The sequence below is a fragment of the Monopterus albus genome, unplaced genomic scaffold (genome assembly GCF_001952655.1).
Source record: "Monopterus albus unplaced genomic scaffold, M_albus_1.0 scaffold22.1, whole genome shotgun sequence".
In the NCBI taxonomy this organism is placed as follows: Eukaryota; Metazoa; Chordata; class Actinopteri; order Synbranchiformes; family Synbranchidae; genus Monopterus; species Monopterus albus.
Genome location: NW_018127902.1, coordinates 2,185,597 through 2,205,226, shown reverse-complemented (window position 1 = coordinate 2,205,226; position 19,630 = coordinate 2,185,597). Strand labels below are relative to the sequence as shown.

At 42.8% G+C, this 19,630-nt stretch overlaps 3 protein-coding genes across 3 annotated transcripts in view; 2 read left to right on the top strand and 1 right to left on the bottom strand.

The window, feature by feature from the left end:
- p4hb (prolyl 4-hydroxylase, beta polypeptide) overlaps positions 1-10,811 on the top strand; it is a 14,791-nt gene extending 3,980 nt beyond the window's left edge. Inside the window, exons 4-11 of the mRNA XM_020594196.1 lie at positions 160-297; positions 2,068-2,172; positions 2,283-2,408; positions 2,633-2,833; positions 3,069-3,189; positions 4,739-4,920; positions 6,604-6,714; positions 9,288-10,811. Of these exons, the coding sequence (XP_020449852.1) occupies positions 160-297; positions 2,068-2,172; positions 2,283-2,408; positions 2,633-2,833; positions 3,069-3,189; positions 4,739-4,920; positions 6,604-6,714; positions 9,288-9,359 (1,056 nt within the window). The 3' untranslated portion in view covers positions 9,360-10,811. The remainder of the gene's footprint in view (positions 1-159; positions 298-2,067; positions 2,173-2,282; positions 2,409-2,632; positions 2,834-3,068; positions 3,190-4,738; positions 4,921-6,603; positions 6,715-9,287) is intronic.
- Positions 10,812-11,868: 1,057 nt separating this feature from the next.
- ppp1r27b (protein phosphatase 1, regulatory subunit 27b) lies at positions 11,869-13,890 on the top strand. Its single transcript, XM_020594131.1, has 3 exons — positions 11,869-12,973; positions 13,071-13,221; positions 13,330-13,890. The coding sequence occupies exons 1-3, from the start codon at positions 12,745-12,747 to the stop codon at positions 13,451-13,453; spliced, it is 504 nt and encodes a 167-aa protein (XP_020449787.1). The 5' UTR covers positions 11,869-12,744; the 3' UTR covers positions 13,454-13,890.
- Positions 13,891-14,958: 1,068 nt separating this feature from the next.
- anapc11 (APC11 anaphase promoting complex subunit 11 homolog (yeast)) lies at positions 14,959-19,111 on the bottom strand. Its single transcript, XM_020594132.1, has 4 exons — positions 18,998-19,111; positions 16,143-16,341; positions 15,896-16,016; positions 14,959-15,196 (listed from the first exon to the last, which is right to left on the bottom strand). Exons 3-4 carry the CDS (start codon positions 16,002-16,004, stop codon positions 15,051-15,053), a joined length of 255 nt encoding a protein of 84 aa, XP_020449788.1. The 5' UTR covers positions 16,005-16,016; positions 16,143-16,341; positions 18,998-19,111; the 3' UTR covers positions 14,959-15,050.
- Between the last annotated feature and the right edge of the window lie 519 nt (positions 19,112-19,630).

Below are 19,630 nucleotides of genomic sequence, written 5' to 3'. Positions count from 1 at the left end.
TTTTATTATTATTCATAAACAGTCCTTCTGGCAGCATCTTTGTGATTCTGCTTTGTTGCTTTTCACACATCTAAGGTGACGTTCTGCTGGTTAATGGTTTTAATCCTTGGAGAGCCCTTTCACTGTGCTCCAACTTAAGGAAAGCTTTTGTGTGTGTAGGATACTGAGTCTGCACTTGCCATCGCCTTCGAAAAAGCAGCTGAAGCCATAGATGACATTCCCTTTGGCATGACCTCTGATGATGCTGTTTACTCCAAGTTTGAGGTGTCAAAGGATGGTGTTATCCTCTTCAAGAAGGTGACTTCAAGTTCTTAAGTTTCTTTTTTTCACTTTTTAAAAAGTAATTTGTATGTTTGTTTATACATGAAGGGCATCTACATAAATCTACTGTATATATCTTTAAACCTCTGGACATCCTGCTGTTACAGGACATTCATAATATGCGCATTTCAAATTGGTCAACAGGTGATTATTACAAGTAATTACTGTCCCTGGTGTAATCAGATTGTTGTAACCAAGCATTGTGGCCTTGGATTGGCTTGTGAAACACATACTCACACACATCAGTGTTTTGATCTACACCCTGGTAATGTGATGCTGTTGACCTCGCGGTGTCTGCTTTAGGTTTTTAATCTTGGCCTGTCTGAGGTTAATGTTCAAGATGTGTGCCTGTCTCTGGGCCTGTTGCTCAAACTACTCAGTGAATGACCTGAACATGTTGAACTAATGACAATGAATGCTGAAGAGCTGTATTAAGTGATTGTCTTTCTTGCATGTAGCCACATTGACTATGACCATAAGGTGATGGATGGCAGCTAAAAGCTTTCCTTTTAATGTGATGTATTTCCTTCCACCCACATCTTGTAGCTCACTGAAATGTACACGACCTCTGGGATTCTGTTTAACAGGTGGTGCCTCTTGTATCCCAGGTACTGACTACAATCACACTTGCAGAATAGGTCAGAGGTCATTACTTATCAGGGAAACAGTATCTCAGTGTGTGGATTTGTCAAATGGGTCAAGAGTGTCCATCAATAAAAATTAAGCAGCTGACTAAATTACCACATTTTGTAGTCTGTGGTTCTAGTGTGAGCTTCATAACATGCTATGTAAATGCTAATGGTGATTAATTCAGTTGTGAAAGGTTTTCATAGCTGAAATGTTCAGATACATCAAATTGAGTAAAGTTACTCTGACAGTTTATCAAGTTCATCAAGCTAAAACCACTGCAGTCCAATACATTAGTTCTGTAGTAAATCCTACCTTCAGCATCATGTACAAGGTGTTAATAATCAGGTTTTTGTTTTTTTTTTATCTGTAGTGTTCACCTGACTCAACTGTGCAGTCATTTTGGAGTCTGCAGTATGTGCTGCTGTATATAGTCTGTTTTACCGTATCTGATGTTTTATAGACGATGGAACGATCAAGAAAATAACTGGCAGGGTAATGTGGGGGGGGGTGGTAGTAATGGTTGGTTGCAGTTTTTGTTCTGGTGCCTTGTGGTGGGTGTATTTAGTTTTAACATTCTTGTAGCTTACAAATTATTTCCGCAATGAAATAATCATTTGTCGCAGCCGTATTTGCTTCAGTAAGAAACGGTACATTTTAAATATCTTGGTGCATTTCCATACTTAGTCCTTTCAGTTATGAATGTTCTTTCATTTTGGCGTTTGAATGAGCGATCAGTCGTCTTAAGGCCATTGTCTGGCCTCTGATCTGTGTTAGTAACTTTACCCTGATACGGACACCACTGACATATGGGCTTGCAGATATGCAGGGCCTGAGTCTTGATAAATAGCTGGAATATTTTACTTGTTTATTTCAAGGGACTTTCATGAACTCAGTCAGTGCTTGCAAGGCTGGCAGCATGCCACTGGCCAAGTGTCTTTTCTCCTGTTGTGTGCCAGTAAGGGCTGTTTGGCACAGCTGTACCACTGCTATTTTTAACCCTCAGTAAAAGTCATTTTGGTCCTCTGACTTCTCTGTCAGCTGGGGTTTACCAAGGGATTTTAAAGTTGTCTGGTAAATCTATATTTGGTGTTCACAGTTTCCATGTATCTTTTACAGTTTGATGAGGGGCGCAATACTTTTGATGGCGAGCTGACTAAAGAGAAAATTCTGGCATTTGTCAAGGCCAACCAGCTGCCTTTGGTCATTGAGTTCACAGAGCAGGTAAAGAATGGTGCCATTCATGTCAACATTACCATTTGTCCACAACAAAGAGCAGTGCAATTGAATTGTGATCCCTGTATGTCAGACTTATGTGCTTCTGTTTTCTACAGACTGCCCCTAAAATCTTTGGTGGAGACATCAAGTCCCACATCCTCATGTTTGTGCCCAAAACTGCGACAGACTTCCAGGACAAAATGGACCAGTTTAAGAAAGCTGCAGAGGGATTCAAGGGCCAGGTAGGTGAACTGCTAGTTGGTCAAAGTGTATTTATATTTGACCTAATAGTAGGCTCATAAAAGTTCATTACCAGTCAAATGTGATTGCTGTGTATTCTGTATACATTACACTAATGCCTTTTAAATCTAAAGCTTTACTCAGTCGTGTGTGTACACACACACACACACACACACACACACACTAGTCATAGTGAAATATTCCTCTTCATTTCTCCACTGTCCAGATCCTGTTCATTTTCATTGACAGCGAAGTGGACGACAACCAGCGGATCCTGGAGTTCTTTGGCCTGAAGAAAGAGGAGTGCCCCGCCGTCCGCCTCATCACCCTGGAGGACGAGATGACCAAGTACAAGCCAGAGAGTGACTCCATCACAGCAGAGAGCATCATTGAATTCTGTACTCAGTTCACTGAGGGCAAACTCAAGGTGACAGAAAGGAGTGGCTGCTTATGCGCATGTATCCTCTAGATGGCTGGTGCTTAGGATTTAATCACTGTTAATTTTGGACTAAAATTTGCTGTCTGGATATCTAATGTACTGAAGACAAATATATATGTATGCATGTATGTATGTGTATACATACATACATGCATGCATACATCGTTTCAGATGGCCACAAGCAATCAAACACTTATGTAAGTTTCTGTCTATTCTCTTACAGCCCCACCTCATGAGCCAGGACATCCCTGAAGACTGGGACAAAACCCCTGTCAAGGTTTTGGTGGGCAGGAACTTTGAAGAGGTTGTCTTCAATCCCAAATGGAACGTCTTTGTGGAATTCTGTAAGCGCCTCTGTTATTGTCCTATTTACTTTTTTTGCTGGGGGGTTGGTAGCATTTTATCAAATGTGAATCCAGTTTTGGACCAGTTACCAGACAAGCATGAGGGATAGAAACTGGTAATTAACCTTCCACTCTAGACCAAGGACATGTGCTGTGTTGACCAAAACCCAGTGCTACATTGGCACCAGTACCTTTACGATCAGTAGCTACCAGACTGAATCACAATGCAAATTCCAGTGCCTTGTTTTGATGCCACTTAAATGCCAGAGCTGTTGATAGAAGTATTTCTCTTCTGATGCTTTGAAATGGACGTTGGAGGCAGCAGAAGCATCACTGCATGTCATGTCTATCATTAGTTAAGTTGCACTTGCAGACTGCTACCATTGGCTAGTAGCTGCATTTAACGGGGGGTGCTGGCTTGTCTACTGCCATTAAGATCCAAAGATGAAGAGTAGGCATATTTCCACAGTTTCAGTGGTGATTAGCGACCCCCTGTGTTAAAGTAATGTGTGCACCAACATTACATGAGCGAAATGATTTGGTCAAGTGACTGACATTATTGGCAAAGCTTAGTGTAGAAGCCATTCAGCTAGCTAATTTTATATATTTGCATGAATTTTTTTTATTCACAATGCGTAATACATGGAAATAAATGATTCCCACAGTGAAAACGACATTATTGATGTCATGATCAGCAACCACCTACAATGCCTTTACAGAGCAACACTGGTTGAAAAGCCCTGCTTTAACATGTTGGATAAATATTTAAACAAAGGACTTTCCATTCCCTGTTTGTCCTGAATATGCTGCTGCAAGTACTGCATTCTGCAGGTGCTTCGTTGTCTTTCTTTTGTTGGCAATAGTGTTCCAGGAAAGGATTTGTTTGGCCACTGAGCACAGTATAGTAGAGCAGGTATATGAACACGGAACTGTTTATCAGTAACTGTCCCCACCAGGGAGCCAGTAGAAGTTTCCATTTGAAAAGTGTGGAAACGTAGCCTTTAATAGCTTTTGGGTTGAGGTGCCAAAGGGGTTTTTTCAGACAGTTAAAGCTCAGTTGCTCAGCTGGGAGATTTGGCGAAGCCTCTAACTACAGTATCTGTAACTGTAGTCTTGCCTTTTCTTACTTTGTTCATGCTAAGCTATGTTCAGATAGCTAAGAGCTGATGCTCAAACTCATTCACAGCCCACTGTCTGCAAGTCGACATTACCAGACACTGACATTGAAAAGATCAGGTTAAATATAGCTTCTAGATTATTTTCCATCGCTGGCTGTCAGACACAGCTTTTGGTCAGTCATGCACAGTGGGGAAGGCCCATATACCCTGACAGGTGAGGCAGGACAATTTCCTGTTCAGTCAAGGGCAGCAAGGCCATGAAGCTGAGGCACTGCATGTGACACGTCACTGTGTGTTTGCCCACTTCCACCTCTACATCTGAAACAGTATTGCCCTTAGATGTGTTAAAACTGATTAATATGCAAATAAGTTAAATCCAGAACAGTTGTGATTCAAAACTAAAAATGCTTTCTTTTTATTTATTTATTTAGATGCACCTTGGTGTGGACACTGCAAACAGCTGGCTCCCATCTGGGAGAAGCTAGGAGAGAAGTATAAGGACAGCCCTGACATCATTGTGGCAAAGATGGACTCTACAGCCAACGAGATTGATGCAGTCAAAGTCCACAGCTTCCCCACTCTAAAGTTCTTCCCTGCAGGAGAGGAGCGTAAGGTGAGAGCCTCATCATTGAATATTTGTGTGCAGTGTTATTCCCTTGAAATCTTTACTTTCTAAATTCTTTTCTTGCTATTATACCCCACCTTTTTGTTTTTTACAAAAAGTTTCAAACTAGATATTGGCAATTATATTTGATTTTCATTATTTTACATTCAAGAAGAATCCTGTGATGCTTACAAGTCAATGCAGTTGAGTCATTAAAGAGCCCATAGCATCATTTCATTGCTCGTTTCCAGCCATCGCTTTACTCTTGGGTACCTCTAGATTAGCTTTACACCCCTCATAATGCCAAATAGTCTAATTATTTGAGTGATAAAACCAGAAAGCCTCGTCCTAAAAGCAAGAGGCTAGTTTATGAATACGCACAATTCTTGCTGCCGGTGTTGCCTCGAAAGTAAACAGCACAACGAACTGCAACTGCATTAATTAATTTGAATTTCTCCTCCCTAGATGGGTAAACAAAGGCATATGTACCAATGAAAAGAGATTTAACACTCTAAACAAGGCATTAACGTGTGTGTGTGTGTGTGTGTGTGTGTGTGTGTGTGTGTATACCATTAAGTCCCACCAAGTAGTGGAAACATCGTTCCCTTTCAAGTAGCTCCAAGGGCAGTAAATCCAACCGGTGGTCACTGCATCTTCCTCCACACAACTGCATATAGTCCCAAAGTAGTGAAATTAATTCCAGTAGGTAGCGTAGCACCAACAATAACATCATGGGTTGTTAATCGGTTTGTTAACCAACAACACATCACATGCAGCAGACACACTGGCTTCAAGCAGTCAAAACAAATGGGTACTGTGCTCCAGAAGAATCCAGCATTGAGCTAATCATTAACCGCTGTGGGGGTCTTCACTGGCAGCTGCTTGTAGGTTAGACCCGGTCAGGTAAAACAGCGAGTCCCTGTACATGAAAACTCCAGAACATGCAGTAACTTCAGGCCTTGTATTTTTCTCCCTATTCTCTGGTCACAGTGCAGCAGCAGGAGGGAAAATATATCCACAAAACCATGCACATTCAAAAACTTTTAAAATGGCACCAGTGGATGTCAGGTAAGCTCACATGAACGTGCAACTGCCTGGAGATTATGACCATTCAAGGAAATCCTTAAAACTATCATGCAATGCTTTGCTTTGTTAGAAAAAAAAAGTTGCAAGCGAGAGTTTGAGACATGTATAACCTGGGTTGCTTCTTCATAGAAATACTACAACATGTACACCTCATTTTTGAGCTTTAGGTCACATCATAGTAGTTTGGAAATGGGATGGGATCCAGGTTTGAACCCCTTAGTAAATTTAAGGATTGGACATACTGACGTGGCTCACGTAGATGAATCATGCTGAAGACACAGGAGAAGGCTAAGACAGGTCATAGCTGTGTGGTACGTCTCTCTGACCAGATTAAGAAACAAAAAAATTAAATTGGGTGCTTTGCTGCTGTTCTTTCACATTTTCATGTGCAACCTTATTTTAGCAATCACCTCTGGGGTGTTGCTGTGTCACTGCTCATAGGTCACTGCTGGGCAACTTAGGAACTCCATTTGAAGATGGTGCCAAAGTTTGACAGCTGGCAAATGGCACAGTTGGGTGTCCGAAGCTCAGGGATACTTTTGTTTCTGAAGTGAAATGCATGGATTATGTTTAAAATGTATTGACCAGGAATAATATCATTAACAGGTGATTGACTACAATGGAGAGAGAACATTAGAAGGCTTCACCAAGTTCTTGGAGACCGGTGGTAAAGAGGGTGGGGCACCTGCAGGAGATGACGACGATCTGGATTCAGAGGTGGGATCATCTTAACTGAGATGCATTGAAGCACTTTATAGGCAGACGCGAATTTAGTGATGGGCCAATCCACTTTCTTTTTTTTTTTTGGTTCCGATCTGATACACAACTGCCAATAAAACAATGAACACTACTAAATGTGACTAATGATGGATAAGTGCAACTACTAGATGGCCAGAGGCCAAGGAGACGCACATTTACAAATCTCTACTTTTGGGCTATAAATAAACATTTAGCTTTTGTTTTGCCAGATTTAACATTTAATATGTAGCCACCATTAGGGTATTTCATTTATTTAAGAAAAAAAAACCCTCCTGTCTTTGTATTGAGGGTCCGGTAAAGTGGTAACTGATTAGAGGGGATCACCTTTGGGGCAGCTCACATCTGAGGCTAAGTATCAGTTGGGTGGCTTTAACATCTTCTAACTGGGATGACACTTGGTTTTTTTATAGTAGTCTCTGAAATGCATTTTCTGAATGGCAAATTATACCTGGGCTCCAACAGACTGTGAAATCTTGACATTTTCCACTACAGGTAGTGGTTGGTCTTCAAGTACAACGAAGTTGAGTAACTTCTCTGTAATTCCTTTAGCATTTGGGTTGTCTGCTGGACTTTTGTCAGGCCCCCCCCCCCCCCCCTCGGCATGCTGGCTTTGCACACACTACAAGTAGCTGTCTTGCTTTTCTGTGTTTCCAGACTAAAATATCCCCAAATATACAATATATTAGAAAAACCTACATCTCATGTTATTTGCTCATTGGGTTACAGACTGAAGTTGCTGTGGGTTTATGGTAAGATGTGGAATGGAATAGGGATCGGTGACGTGTCTCAAGTTAGGTTACAGTGGGTTCATGATCCAACGCAAGCTGTGGACTGGAATATGAAACGTTAAGTAAATCAGCCTTGTCAGCCCAATTTATAGTGAATGATTAATATAGGATCAGATCAGGCCCATCTCTAAATTGAAGCATAGTTGTCCAGTTGGATACTCAGATTACTGTGTGGTTCCTTCATTGTTAACTACACTAGCTAAGAGGGAAAAAAAAACATTACACAAGTGTCTGAATTGTTGGCTATAATTAGTGTACTGACGTCTGAGCTCCTTTTGATTCTAGCTAGTGTAACTACCAATTAGTTGCTCAGATTATCTTGCTTGATTGGTTCCCTGTATGTTTTCCATGAAAACAAAGCAGTTTTCTTTCAAAGGTCAGAGCACACCATCGTCATGTGTATATATACTCTTTGCTCTGTCAAACTGTGAACACCAGTAGAAACTTGAATATTTAGAAGGATCCACAAGTCAGGCAAGTGGGAAATGGTAGGGGCTAAAACATCATCATCATATGCTTTGAAAGAGCAACTCCAAGGTAGATTGAGGTTGATTGTTTGCATCCTTTTTCTAGAGTAGTTTCATGTTTAGAGAATGGTTTTATCTCTTACACTTGGGTTGTTATTTACAACAGAGATTAATCTCAAACCAGTATAGAAGCTAAAGAGATCAGCGTTAGGGGTGTGTGTGCGCCCATCTCTCAGTAAAACCCTGGCAAATCCGTAGTTGCCAACAACAGATTCATGGGACCACATCTTGTGAGGCTTTAAGGCTGTGACCTCAGGAAACCTTGTTTAAAAAAAGAAAACGTGTTAAAAATGACACCAAATTTAATCTTGGTGCAAAGCGTTCAGCTAGCATCTTTATTGGTGACAACGATATTGACCTGTCTGATGAGAACCTGCCACAATGCCTTAGAAATGCACAGCATGCATTTTGAACTTTGACCAGCCCTCTCATACCTCTCTGTTAGCACCTTCCGATTCCACTATTGCCACCACGCCCCATTCTCAAAAGTCTAATTGTAGCACAGCCGACTGTCATACTAATGCCTTCTGCAGCTGTCGTAGCGGGTTACTAGGCTCAATCTGGAGACTCAAGGCTGCAGATAAAAACTGCATGAGCCACACTACAGTCGGCATTAGTGTTATCCTGTATCTGACACATTTCCTCAGACTTGACATGAAGTATGTTTATGCATTCTGACAGGGGGACAAAGGATTGATTTGTTCAGATGGTGTTTGTAAACTGGTCACTTGATGCTTTTAAAACATCCATACTTTTTCTTTTTCCTAATCTTAAACCAAAAGTAATAGTTTTCTTGTCAGGCTCCACCATAAAGACTATAGGTACACCAGTTGCAGTTTTCTTGGCCAATTCAGGTTTTTTAATAACTGTAAATGAAAGCATACACAGATATTTTTGTAACTTCAATGAAAAATTTTATTGTAATAAGAATAGTTGTGTTAAAGTTTATGCTAAATTTTATTTCTCACTTTTTCCCCCTTTTTTTTTTTTTTTTAATCAAACCAACTAAGTGCAGTATTTGTACTTCATGTATAAACAGGTGCAACTGACAATGGAAACAGAAGATCTGTTACAACTTAGCACACTAGTTTCTATGTGCTGTGTTTGGCCACGGGCTGGATACACATACATGCATTTCATGCATGCTTGGCAGATTCTGTATTAATACAGAGAAATTCTATATTAACCAGTGACCCTCTTTTTCCCTGCTCTCCAGGATTTGGATGACGTGGATGAAGGACATGAAGATGAGTCTGATGGTGAGGACAATGAACATGATGAGCTGTAAGAGCTAGCAGAGAGAGGAGACGAGTCCTGCCCCAACCCCTCTAACCAGTCACCATCACCACCTTCACTTCCTTGTGGACCTTCCCTGTCCTGTGAACATTAATACTTCCTCTTTAACTGCGCCTCAGTCATTCAGCCACCTCGCCAAGTTAGTCGGTCAGTCCGTCAGTGGTGTGCTAGGGCCTTTTTTGCCAGCCACATCTCCAGCCTCGCAGCTTCTGGCCAGACTGGTCTTGTCCCGCCTGTGAGGACTCTGTGGAACAGTGCACCACCTCAATGGGAGACCTCAATGCCTTCTCTACAAACCTCCACATCAGTTGTTTGCCTTGTATATTTAAAACCAAATGTAAAAATGGCATTGAGATCCAGCTTTCAAAATGTTGACCCTGTTGACTTTTCTCCCGCTCCTAAAAAAACAAAAAACCCTTTCCATTGTTCTGTGTGGGTATGAGCTAAATGAGTGGTGTTACCTGTATTTGTGGGGGGGGGGAGGCTGCCAATGTTCTTTTTCCTCTGAGGGAAATCTAAGGGACCAGAGCTTTGTGTGAGGGGGTTAGTAAGGACTGATCTCTCAGGGGACAAGGGGGCTGTCATGGACGTTTTTAAATTTGCAATATCTTCACTAAAATAAACCCACAGAGCCTCTCTAGTGTAGCAAAAAAGGGCCCTCCATCTGTAGCTGAGACCATTTCTTTTCATCTTTAGTCAGGGGAAGTGTACTTTAATTTTTTTCTTCATTCCCAAACTTTCTCAGTTCAGTCCCCTCATTGTAGCACGGCTACTGACATTGTCTAAAAGAAACAAATGTTTTGTTGGGGGCAATCCTATTTTATTGAATTGCTTTCACTTTGCTTTTTTTTAATTTAGGACTTGACATTTTTAATGACGTACCATTGTGCCCAGCTGTACCCAGTTGGCCCTGTTGATATAGAATGGACCCACACTCTCAGATCAAATATGGTTTTTAGAGCCAGTTCTGATAGGTCGCACTGCATTCATGCCTAATCGGAGATTAAATGTGGTTTCTAAAGCGGATCGAGATTAGTACAGTAACTGGTCAGCTTGGTTTGAGAGAATTGTCCATTCTATCTGAAGGGGGAAGGAACAGTTGCACAGCCCCACCCCTCACCCATACTGTACCTCCAGCATCCCTTTTGGCTCTACCCAACACCCTTGTTGCCACAATGGTGTGAGTGTGAGGGTGAGTGCATGCTGTGTGAATGATGTAAAAACTGTTGTGATGAGTTGAGTGACTACTTTATATTTTCCTGGTTGTCTGTGAACAGGAGAATGAACGTACTGTGTGTTATTTGGCAGGGAGGGGAGGCTTGAGTAGAGCAAGGTGATGGGTTTGACAGCTATACAGTGGTAGGGAACTTAAAGCATTCCATCATATCCAAATTGATGTGGGAAAACATGAAATGGTGGTCAATAAACAAAACAAAAAAAAAAAACAAAGATTTGTTGGTTTTTTTGTCTTGTCAGAGTGCAAGTTCATATTGACAACTATTATTTGGACCCTGGAATGGAAAACGGCATTATACTCTGCATGTGATATTGAAACCGTTTGAGACTCAAAACAGGGATGGCAGTTCTTGACAGTGTACTAGCTGGTTAGGGCCAGAGCTTATTGTTAATTCAGTGCATAAAATTTAAGAAAACTTAAAAAAAAAAAATTAAAAAAAGCCCAATACAACAGAGCCTGACATGATGACTTCAAGACTGCTTTTGAGGACTAAAACAGACAGTTAAAGGCAGAGATGAGCTGTGAAACTGACCTTGTGACTTAACCTTTAATGTCACCAAGTATTTGGTTTTAGTGCAGTGCTTCAAAAACTAATCCATTTCCCCTGTTTTCTCCAAATACTTGTAAAAAATAATAAGCCTCAACTCTACTGTTTGGATGCTAACAAGCTAAACTAAGGTGGTGAACATTATATGCTGATGTCAGCTCAAGGCGCCTATGGCCATGCGATGCACGCTTTTCCTTCATTATAGTCTGATAGTGCTGGCATGATATTACGAATGCGTTGTGTTCATGTCATGTTGTGGACATGAGAACTAACTTTTCCCCCAACAATTAATGGTTAGGTTGTTTTAATTTTTCTATAAAATGCTAGAAAGCAGGCTGTGTTTTAGCCCAGCAGTGCTTCAGGCTAAATGTTAAAAGTGGTGACATGCTCGTGTAGCAGGTATCATGTTTACCATGCTAACATAAGGTCATTGACACCAAACACAAAACTCACACTGGTCATAAAAGTTGACTTAGTAACTACAATTATTAAATTTTATTCTCTAGTGAACATGTTTGTCTATGCCAAATTTATTGATAATCTATCCCGTGGGTATAGAGAAATTGACAATTACAAGTAACAATTAAGTCTGTCTTGAGCTACTGTGCAAATATGAATGAGGAAAAGTCATAGGCTTGCTAAAGTTTTTAATATTCACCATCTGGAGACAAATGTCTGCACAAAGTTTCATAGCAACCCATTTAACATTCAGTGAAATACAGTGGGCTGGACCCAAGTGGTGGACCTGACAGTGTTTCTCCCATTAAATTACCATCAACATTACTCAGAGCTTTAAGTGATGTCTTCAAACTTTTTTTCAAAACCCCAAAAGAAATGTAATTTACAATGAAGTAGAACAGAGAAAAGCAGATGGATTTTAGCATTTGTGCTGCTTATAACAATGTGTCTTTATAGTGTTGCATTAGTGACTTCTTGAAGTCAACAGTCATTTGGAAATAATACGTCTCACATCAGTGTTTAAAAATAGTACATGGCTATTAAGAGAGCAGAACTTTCTTGACTGCTTATGTCAGCACAGGGGATAGTCAATATCCTAAACATGACGGTTCACACCCATACAGTTGGCAGAAATCCACTTTTATCCTGCCTGTTGTTTACTAGAGGCTTCCAGCCTTCTCAGCTGCTGATATGTCACCACTGAACTTAACTGGCCAAAATCTGGGAATGTGGGAGTAACAACAAAGGCAGACGTTAATGGCAGTCATGTCTTGGAGACGTGAGCTGTATCCGAGGCTTGTGACAGGTTAGTGGAAGGGGCCTGACCAGAGGGCTACTCATCTTCCAAATACTGCCACTGGAACTGTGAGGTGTTGCCTCTTAAAATAGCCTGACAGAGAGTATAAGTGGATCCGCCAGGAGCCCTGGCCCTCAGAGGAACAGCTCCCCTGTTGCAGACACGATAGCAAGAGAAGAACTGGCTGATTTTTCGACAAGAAAACAACTGACCTCATATTTAAGAGAATCTGCCCTGATTTTTAAGACTTGAAGAAAGTCAAACGTAATTGTTAGGAAAGGGTTTTGCTGGAATTTGCCATTTTTTTGCAAGAACAAACAGAAGTCTGACTGAGCAGGATGAAGTACTATCAATGCCCTGTCCCCCTGACTGTAGGAATCAAGGCTTACACCAAGGACTGTGGTGTCCCAGTCAGCTGCAAAGGATCTGCTTATCTGAAGTCACTGCGCAGTGTGCACTTCCCCAATGACATTATTTTCCAGGACTATGTACGACACGGTGAGCTGGAGAGGATAGGACGTTTCATCCGGGCCAAGAGAGTCAACCTGGACACCATCTACTCCTCTGGTAACCCTGATCTGTGAAACGCTTACGCAGTTAGAGATCTTCCTTATGAAACCTTAGACATTTTCATGTGCTAATTGGTGCTGTCGTCTGTATGCAGGCATGGCTGCTATTCATGAGGCTGTCCTATCTGGGAACCTGGAGTGTGTGAAGCTGCTGGTGCATTATGGAGCAGATATCCACCAAAGAGATGAGGAGGGATGGACCCCGCTGCACATGGCCTGCAGCGACAGCTTCCCACACATTGCACGGTATCTAGTTTTTAGGAAAAAAAAAAATTAAAGCAAACAAAAAAAAAATCATTGAACAACTGTCACTTTGATCTCTTTTACTAAGCAGGGGTGTATTGTTTCTTTCAGCTACCTGCTCTCGCTGGGTGCTGACCGTGAGCTGGAGAACGACTGTGGGCAGAAGCCAGCTGATCTCATTGACCCGGAGAACAAGGAGCTGCTGGAGCTCTTTGGGTTGGCAGCCAATGACTGAAATCATTGGCTACCAACTCATGTGACACCTACTGCCCAGTCATGTGACTTCTCTGCAGTAATGGAGTGGAAGGGCCATGTCAGTCCAGTATCCTGACACATGTCTGGAGGTCAAGGACTGTGGATGCCTGGTGGAAAGAGGAATGGCAGAGCCTGGTGGCTGCCTCCTGAGTGGAGTGATCTTTTGCTGGTGAGGGGCTCCCCTCTGATCAGCAGTGCAGTTTTACTGTATCTGTAACAGCTTCAGATCCTTTCACTGATTTTAAGTAGTTAATTTTAACTGGAATTAGGAGAAACTTAAAACTGTTATTGCTACTTTGCTCTTTAGCACGCCATCCTTTGTACACCAAGATTAGGAAAACCAAGCAGGCTTGTGTTGACTGCCTTATTAGCAAATGTTTACAGCTGATCAGAAGTGACTCAACAAATGTTTTTGTCTATTCTTGCTTCTGTATAACTTAGTATTGATTTGTACAGTATATAACTTTTTATACTGTTTTTAAAAAACTTTATTACACAGAACTTTGTCAACCATTTCCTTCACTTCCCCACAGTGTGAGACAAACGAATCAAGTGCTGACATGAACATCTGAATGACAGCCAATTATACATCTCAAAAATGTGTTATATTAATGCTGTTTAATCAGATCAGCTATGATTTATGGCTACCAGGATTATGAGGAAAAAAATCTTGGTTTATGCTGAGCAAATCAAATTATATTAAGATATTAGTATGTGTAATATGATGCTAAACAGAGACAAATATCAACCACCTCTGCAGACCCCTCATCTTTTTAGCAACATTTTTCTGCCTGCAAATACCTCCTAGCCAGCAGCAGTAGACAGCTATTGACAAAAAAAGCTCAGATAAAACTGCTGTGCACTACATCCCCAGCACCACGCAGCCGATAAATATATGGATCATTTATCTGCTAAATTCCACCTTGATTTTCTCAGTTGGAGACCAGAAGAGTGAAAACTAGACTTTCATTTCTCAGGTGGACAGTAACAACCTCAAACAAATGTTCTGGGATGTGTAAATAGCAGTTTGCCAACAACATCACTTCTTAAGGTGACAATGTCAGTGTTGTGTTTTCAGCTTGCTGGACTATCCCCAAATGAACTATTAGAGGTTTAAAGCTACAATAAGTCAGTCTGAATAGATATCCTATATGTGCCAAAATGTCCAAACACAAAACATCTCCAATCCAATTTTAACCTGATATGAACCACCTACTGAGTACCTCTTCAGATTCACCGCTGGAAAAACAAAATCTCACCAAGAAGGATTAAAGTCAGTCGGTCAGCAGCAGATTGAAATTCAGGTCACATGCACAACTCTGGCCACAGACATTTCTGGTGTAATCAACCACACAGAGAACACTCTCTCATGCACCATGTAAAGAAAGAGCCATACAGTGCATGTGTTGTAGGATTTTTAAACTTTTTATTCCATACTAAATCTGTCAACAGAATACTCTATGCTCCAAATGTCCTCTGATGAGATGGAGAACAGACTTAGTTATTTACAGCTGGTATACAAATGAAACACACAGACAGGCTTCGGTGAGGGTGGAGATCGACACCACCTCGCTGGTTCATTCTTTGAACTTCCACTCCTGTCGGCACATGGGGCACTGCTGCTGGACCTGCTGCGAGTTTAGCCATTTCAAGATGCAGTGCATGTGGAAACAGTGGGAGCACTGACCCCAGACCAGCGGGCAGTCATCCCCAGGCACTTTACCTGCAAAACAAGTTGTAGAAAACAAATACTAAAGAGTGGAGGTGTGTTAACTCATTTTACTCTAAGACATAATGAGAAAGCAATTCTGCTCTCGCAACTGCATGTAAATGGCTACTGAGGGCATAAAGATTAGGCCATCATAGTACATCATTACAGTTTTGCCATTGCTGTTAAATACATTAACCGCAAGTGCTATTACTGTGTATTACACCGCCTGTTTATAAACCATGAAAAATCCTTAATAATGCATCTAAAAACCAATAAGATAAAGCACTGTTAAGTTCAGTCGTCACAGAAAAACTGTTGTATTTGACAACTGCTTGGGGTCAAGTTATTACAATATGCAAAGCACTTATCACACATGCAAAGTGCAAAACACTCATTCATTGGAACCAAGCGTACGTCTCTTTATTTGACATTACCACGGTCAACAAAATTATAACAGTTGCTAATAACCTCACCCTAATGTGGTTTGATGTTAAATGCTTTTCAGCGTTACAATATTAGTGTAGCTAACTGGATTTTACATTAATACTGTGATCGAAAAGAGTTGCACCTGCAGAAAAATGCCTAGAAAAAAACCCCATCTGGCCCTATACATGTCAGACACGTAACGCACGACTTCGTCTAGCAGCCGTACCATCGTGAGAGCGCGACCAGACACCACACATGCTAACAACCAGCAGCTCGGTTACTTACAGTCGGGGCAGCAGCCATTGAAGGGCATCCTGCAGATCCCACAGTTGTCATCATTAGCCACCCACAACCAAGATGCCACTCCGCTCCAATGTCGGATCGTTACCTTCATCCTGCTCCGTGTCTGACAGAAGCACAAAACGCTCACGTATGAAGAAAAGCAGCTAACGTTAGCATTGGAGCTAAAGTTGACAGTCTATGGTTGAGGCGTTATCTGCAGCTTGCAGTCCACAAACATTAGCTAACTTACTAGACTAACGTCTCCTTCAGATATCCAACACGAATCAAGTTGAGACGTTTCTTTGCAAACTAGAAATCATTTTATATCCAGTATAACGCCAGCCAACAGCGGCTAATGTTCGACAAATCGTGGAAGCGCGTTCTTCTTCTTCTTCTGTTGAAATTCCGGCAGACTGGAAGGCGAAATGCTGCCCTCCTCAAGTAAAAGCCTATGGGGCATAAATAACCAAAAAGAGTTCTTCAAATAAATAAGTCAACTAGAGAAAAAAACAACATTAGAAATCAACGCCTTAAAAGGAAACTCCATATTAAAGCCTCTGTATTTGAATGTAATATCATTAAAGTCTCCGTTAGTGTAATGATCAGGCGTCCCAATACTATTTGTGGTGGTATGTCTTTTGCCAGTACTACCATTAAATTAAGTATATGTATTATTTAGAGAAATGTTGTCTTTTTTTTTTTACAAAAGTTCTACATGGAATGATGACAAATCAGATTCTACATTTACGTGGGTACTGTACTCAAGAACAATTTTTAGGCACTTTGGTATTTCCATCTTATGCTACTAAATGCTTCTACACTATATCTCAGCTTTTATTTCACTCTAATAGTTGTCATATTAATACTTTGCACAAATTATTTGATCAGTTTATAAAGCACATTTTCACAGACCCCATTTTGGGGTCATGACAGTGGAAATCAATTGGTCACTAAAATGAAAAGTCAAACATATCAAAATGTTCTGTGTACTTGTATTTTGGAGCAGTGGCATAGTTGTTGCATGTTACTACAACCAGGATTGTGTACTCAGTGTTTTAGGACAGCGGGGCTGTTGAAGACAGAACAGAACAGCTGTGTTTAGAACAGGCCCCTCTGACATGAGGGGGAACACCCAGTGGAGAGTCATTTCCCTGGAGCATGCCGGGCTCTGACACAAGTGAACACACGCGAGGGGGAACATCGTGTCCCTGGAGAATATTGGTCTGTGACAGAAGCGCACACAACAGAATATCGTGTCCTCGAAGCAGGCCGGGCTCTGACACAAGCGCACTCGCACGAGAGGGAACACCCAGTGGAGGGCCGTGTCCCCGGATCATGTCGGGCTCTGACACGAGGAGGAACACCCAATGGAGGGCCGTGTCCCCGGATCACGTCGGGCTCTGACACGAGGAGGAACACTCAATGGAGGGCCGTGTCCCGGGCTCTGACACGAGGAGGAACACGATCACGTCGGGCTCTGACATGAGGAGGAACACTCAATGGAGGGCCGTGACCCGGATCACGTCGGGCTCTGACACGAGGAGGAACACCCAATGGAGGGCCGTGTCCCCGGATCATGTCGGGCTCTGACACGAGGAGGAACACCCAGTGGAAAGTTGTGTCCCTGGAGCATGCCGAACTCAGACACAAGCATACACGCACGAGATGGAGCATTGTGTCCCTGGACCATGCCGGGCTGTGACACAAGCGCACACGCACAAGGGGGAACATCATATCCCTGGAGCATGCCGGACTCTGACACCAGCGCACCCATGAAAGGGAATACCGTGCCCATGGAGCATGCCGGGCTCTGACACAAGGGGGAACACCCAGTGGAGGGCTTGTGTCCACTGAGCATGCCGGGCTTCGACACGAGGGGGAAACCCCAGTGGAGAGTTGTGCCCCCGGAGCATCCCGGGCACTGACAAGTACACACGCACGTGGAGGAACATCGAGTCTCTGGAGCTTGCCGGGCTCTGACGTGATGAACACCCAGCGGAGGGCCATGTCACCGGAGCATGCTGGACTCTGACACAAGGGACACCCAGTGGAGGGCCGTGTCCCCAGAGCTTACTGGGCTCTGACATGAGGGGAAACACCCAGTGGAGAGTCGTTTCCCTGGAGCATACCGGGCTCTGATACAAGCACACATGCAAGTGGGGGAACATCGTGTCTCCGGAGCATGCCAGGCTCTGACACAATCGCATATGCACAAGGGGGAACATCATGTCCCTGGAGCATGGCGGATTGTGACACAGGCACACACGCACAAGGGGGAACATCGTATCCCCGGAGCATACCAGGCTCTGGCACGATCACATATGCACAAGGGGGAACATCATGTCCCTGGAGCATGGCGGATTGTGACACAGGCACACATGCACAAGGGGGGGAACATCATATCCCCGGAGCATGCCGACTCTGACACAAGCTCACACGCACGAGGGGGAACATTGTGTCCCTGGAGCATGGCGGATTGTGACACAGGCACACATGCACAAGGGGGAACATCGTATCCCCGGAGCATGCCAGGCTCTGACACAAGCGCATATGCACAAGGGGGAACATCATGTCCCTGGAGCATGGCGGATTGTGACACAGGCACACATGCACAAGGGGGAACATCGTATCCCCAGAGCATGCCAGGCTCTGACACAAGCGCACATGCATGAGGGGGACCATCGTGTCCCTGGAGCATGGCGGGCTGTGACACAAGGGACAACCAGTGGAGGGCTGTGTCCCCCGGAACTTACTGGGCTCTGACATGTCCCTCAGAGCATGCCGGGCTGAGACACAAGCACACACACATGTGGGGGAACATCATGTCCCCAGAGGATACTGGGCTGTGACAAAAGCACACACGCAAAAGTGAGAACACCTAATGGAGAGCCGTGTCCCCGGAGCATGCCGACTCTGACACAAGCGCACGCACGAGGGGGAACATCATGAAACAGTTCACAATCCAGGCACCAAATGGTGCTAATACAAAAATGGCTGAAACCACCAAGCAGAGGGTACTCCGGTCCTCAACACAAGTCCACAGAAAACAGTGCGAACAGAAAGTGACCCTTCAAAAAACAATAAGGGCAATCAGTTCAGTACTACCTGAAATCAGGTCCAACAATCTAGAAAACAGGTCATACACAAGAAATTCTTAGTCATGAGAGCAGAGACAGGTTACCAGCAGGAACACAAGAGATCATCTGACGAGAGGACACACTAACGATCTCCTTAAGTACCTATCTTGTAATTGAGAGCAGGCATGCCTCGCCGTCTACAATGCATTCCCATCTGTGCGGGGGCGGAGCTACTGTGACAGCCCGTGCCAGCTGATGAGGTGCTGGGGGTGGTCAGGGCCACGGACGTAACACTTTCACTGAAACTAATTATTAATCACGTGTTTTGTTATATAAACGCTGAAGCTCTGTTGATATCGGAGTTATAACTAAAGAGATGTGTCACTACTTTTTTACACTGATCTCACTGTTTGTACCTTAATTAGCCTACATTAAATCTCATACACTAACCACACAAACATCTAGACATCATCTGCACTTCTGTCATGTTCATGACTGATCACACTCTTCTTTACTGTACATCATATTCAGAGCGTTAAATGGGAGACTGATGGTATAAGCACATACCCCGCGAGGAGATGATAGTTTATTTTGGTGATTATAATTCTCAATAACATTTCAAAGTTGTAAAATTATATGCTAACTTTTTAAAGCCTAGCGG

Coding starts and splice junctions, on each gene's coding strand:
- ppp1r27b (XM_020594131.1), top strand. CDS start 12,745: ATGAAGTACTATCAATGCCCTGTCCCCCTGACTGTAGGAATCAAGGCT. Junction 12,974..13,070: donor GGACACCATCTACTCCTCTG/GTAACCCTGATC, acceptor GTCTGTATGCAG/GCATGGCTGCTATTCATGAG. Junction 13,222..13,329: donor AGCTTCCCACACATTGCACG/GTATCTAGTTTT, acceptor TGTTTCTTTCAG/CTACCTGCTCTCGCTGGGTG.
- anapc11 (XM_020594132.1), bottom strand. CDS start 16,004: ATGAAGGTAACGATCCGACATTGGAGCGGAGTGGCATCTTGGTTGTGG. Junction 15,197..15,895: donor CAATGGCTGCTGCCCCGACT/GTAAGTAACCGA, acceptor CTTGTTTTGCAG/GTAAAGTGCCTGGGGATGAC.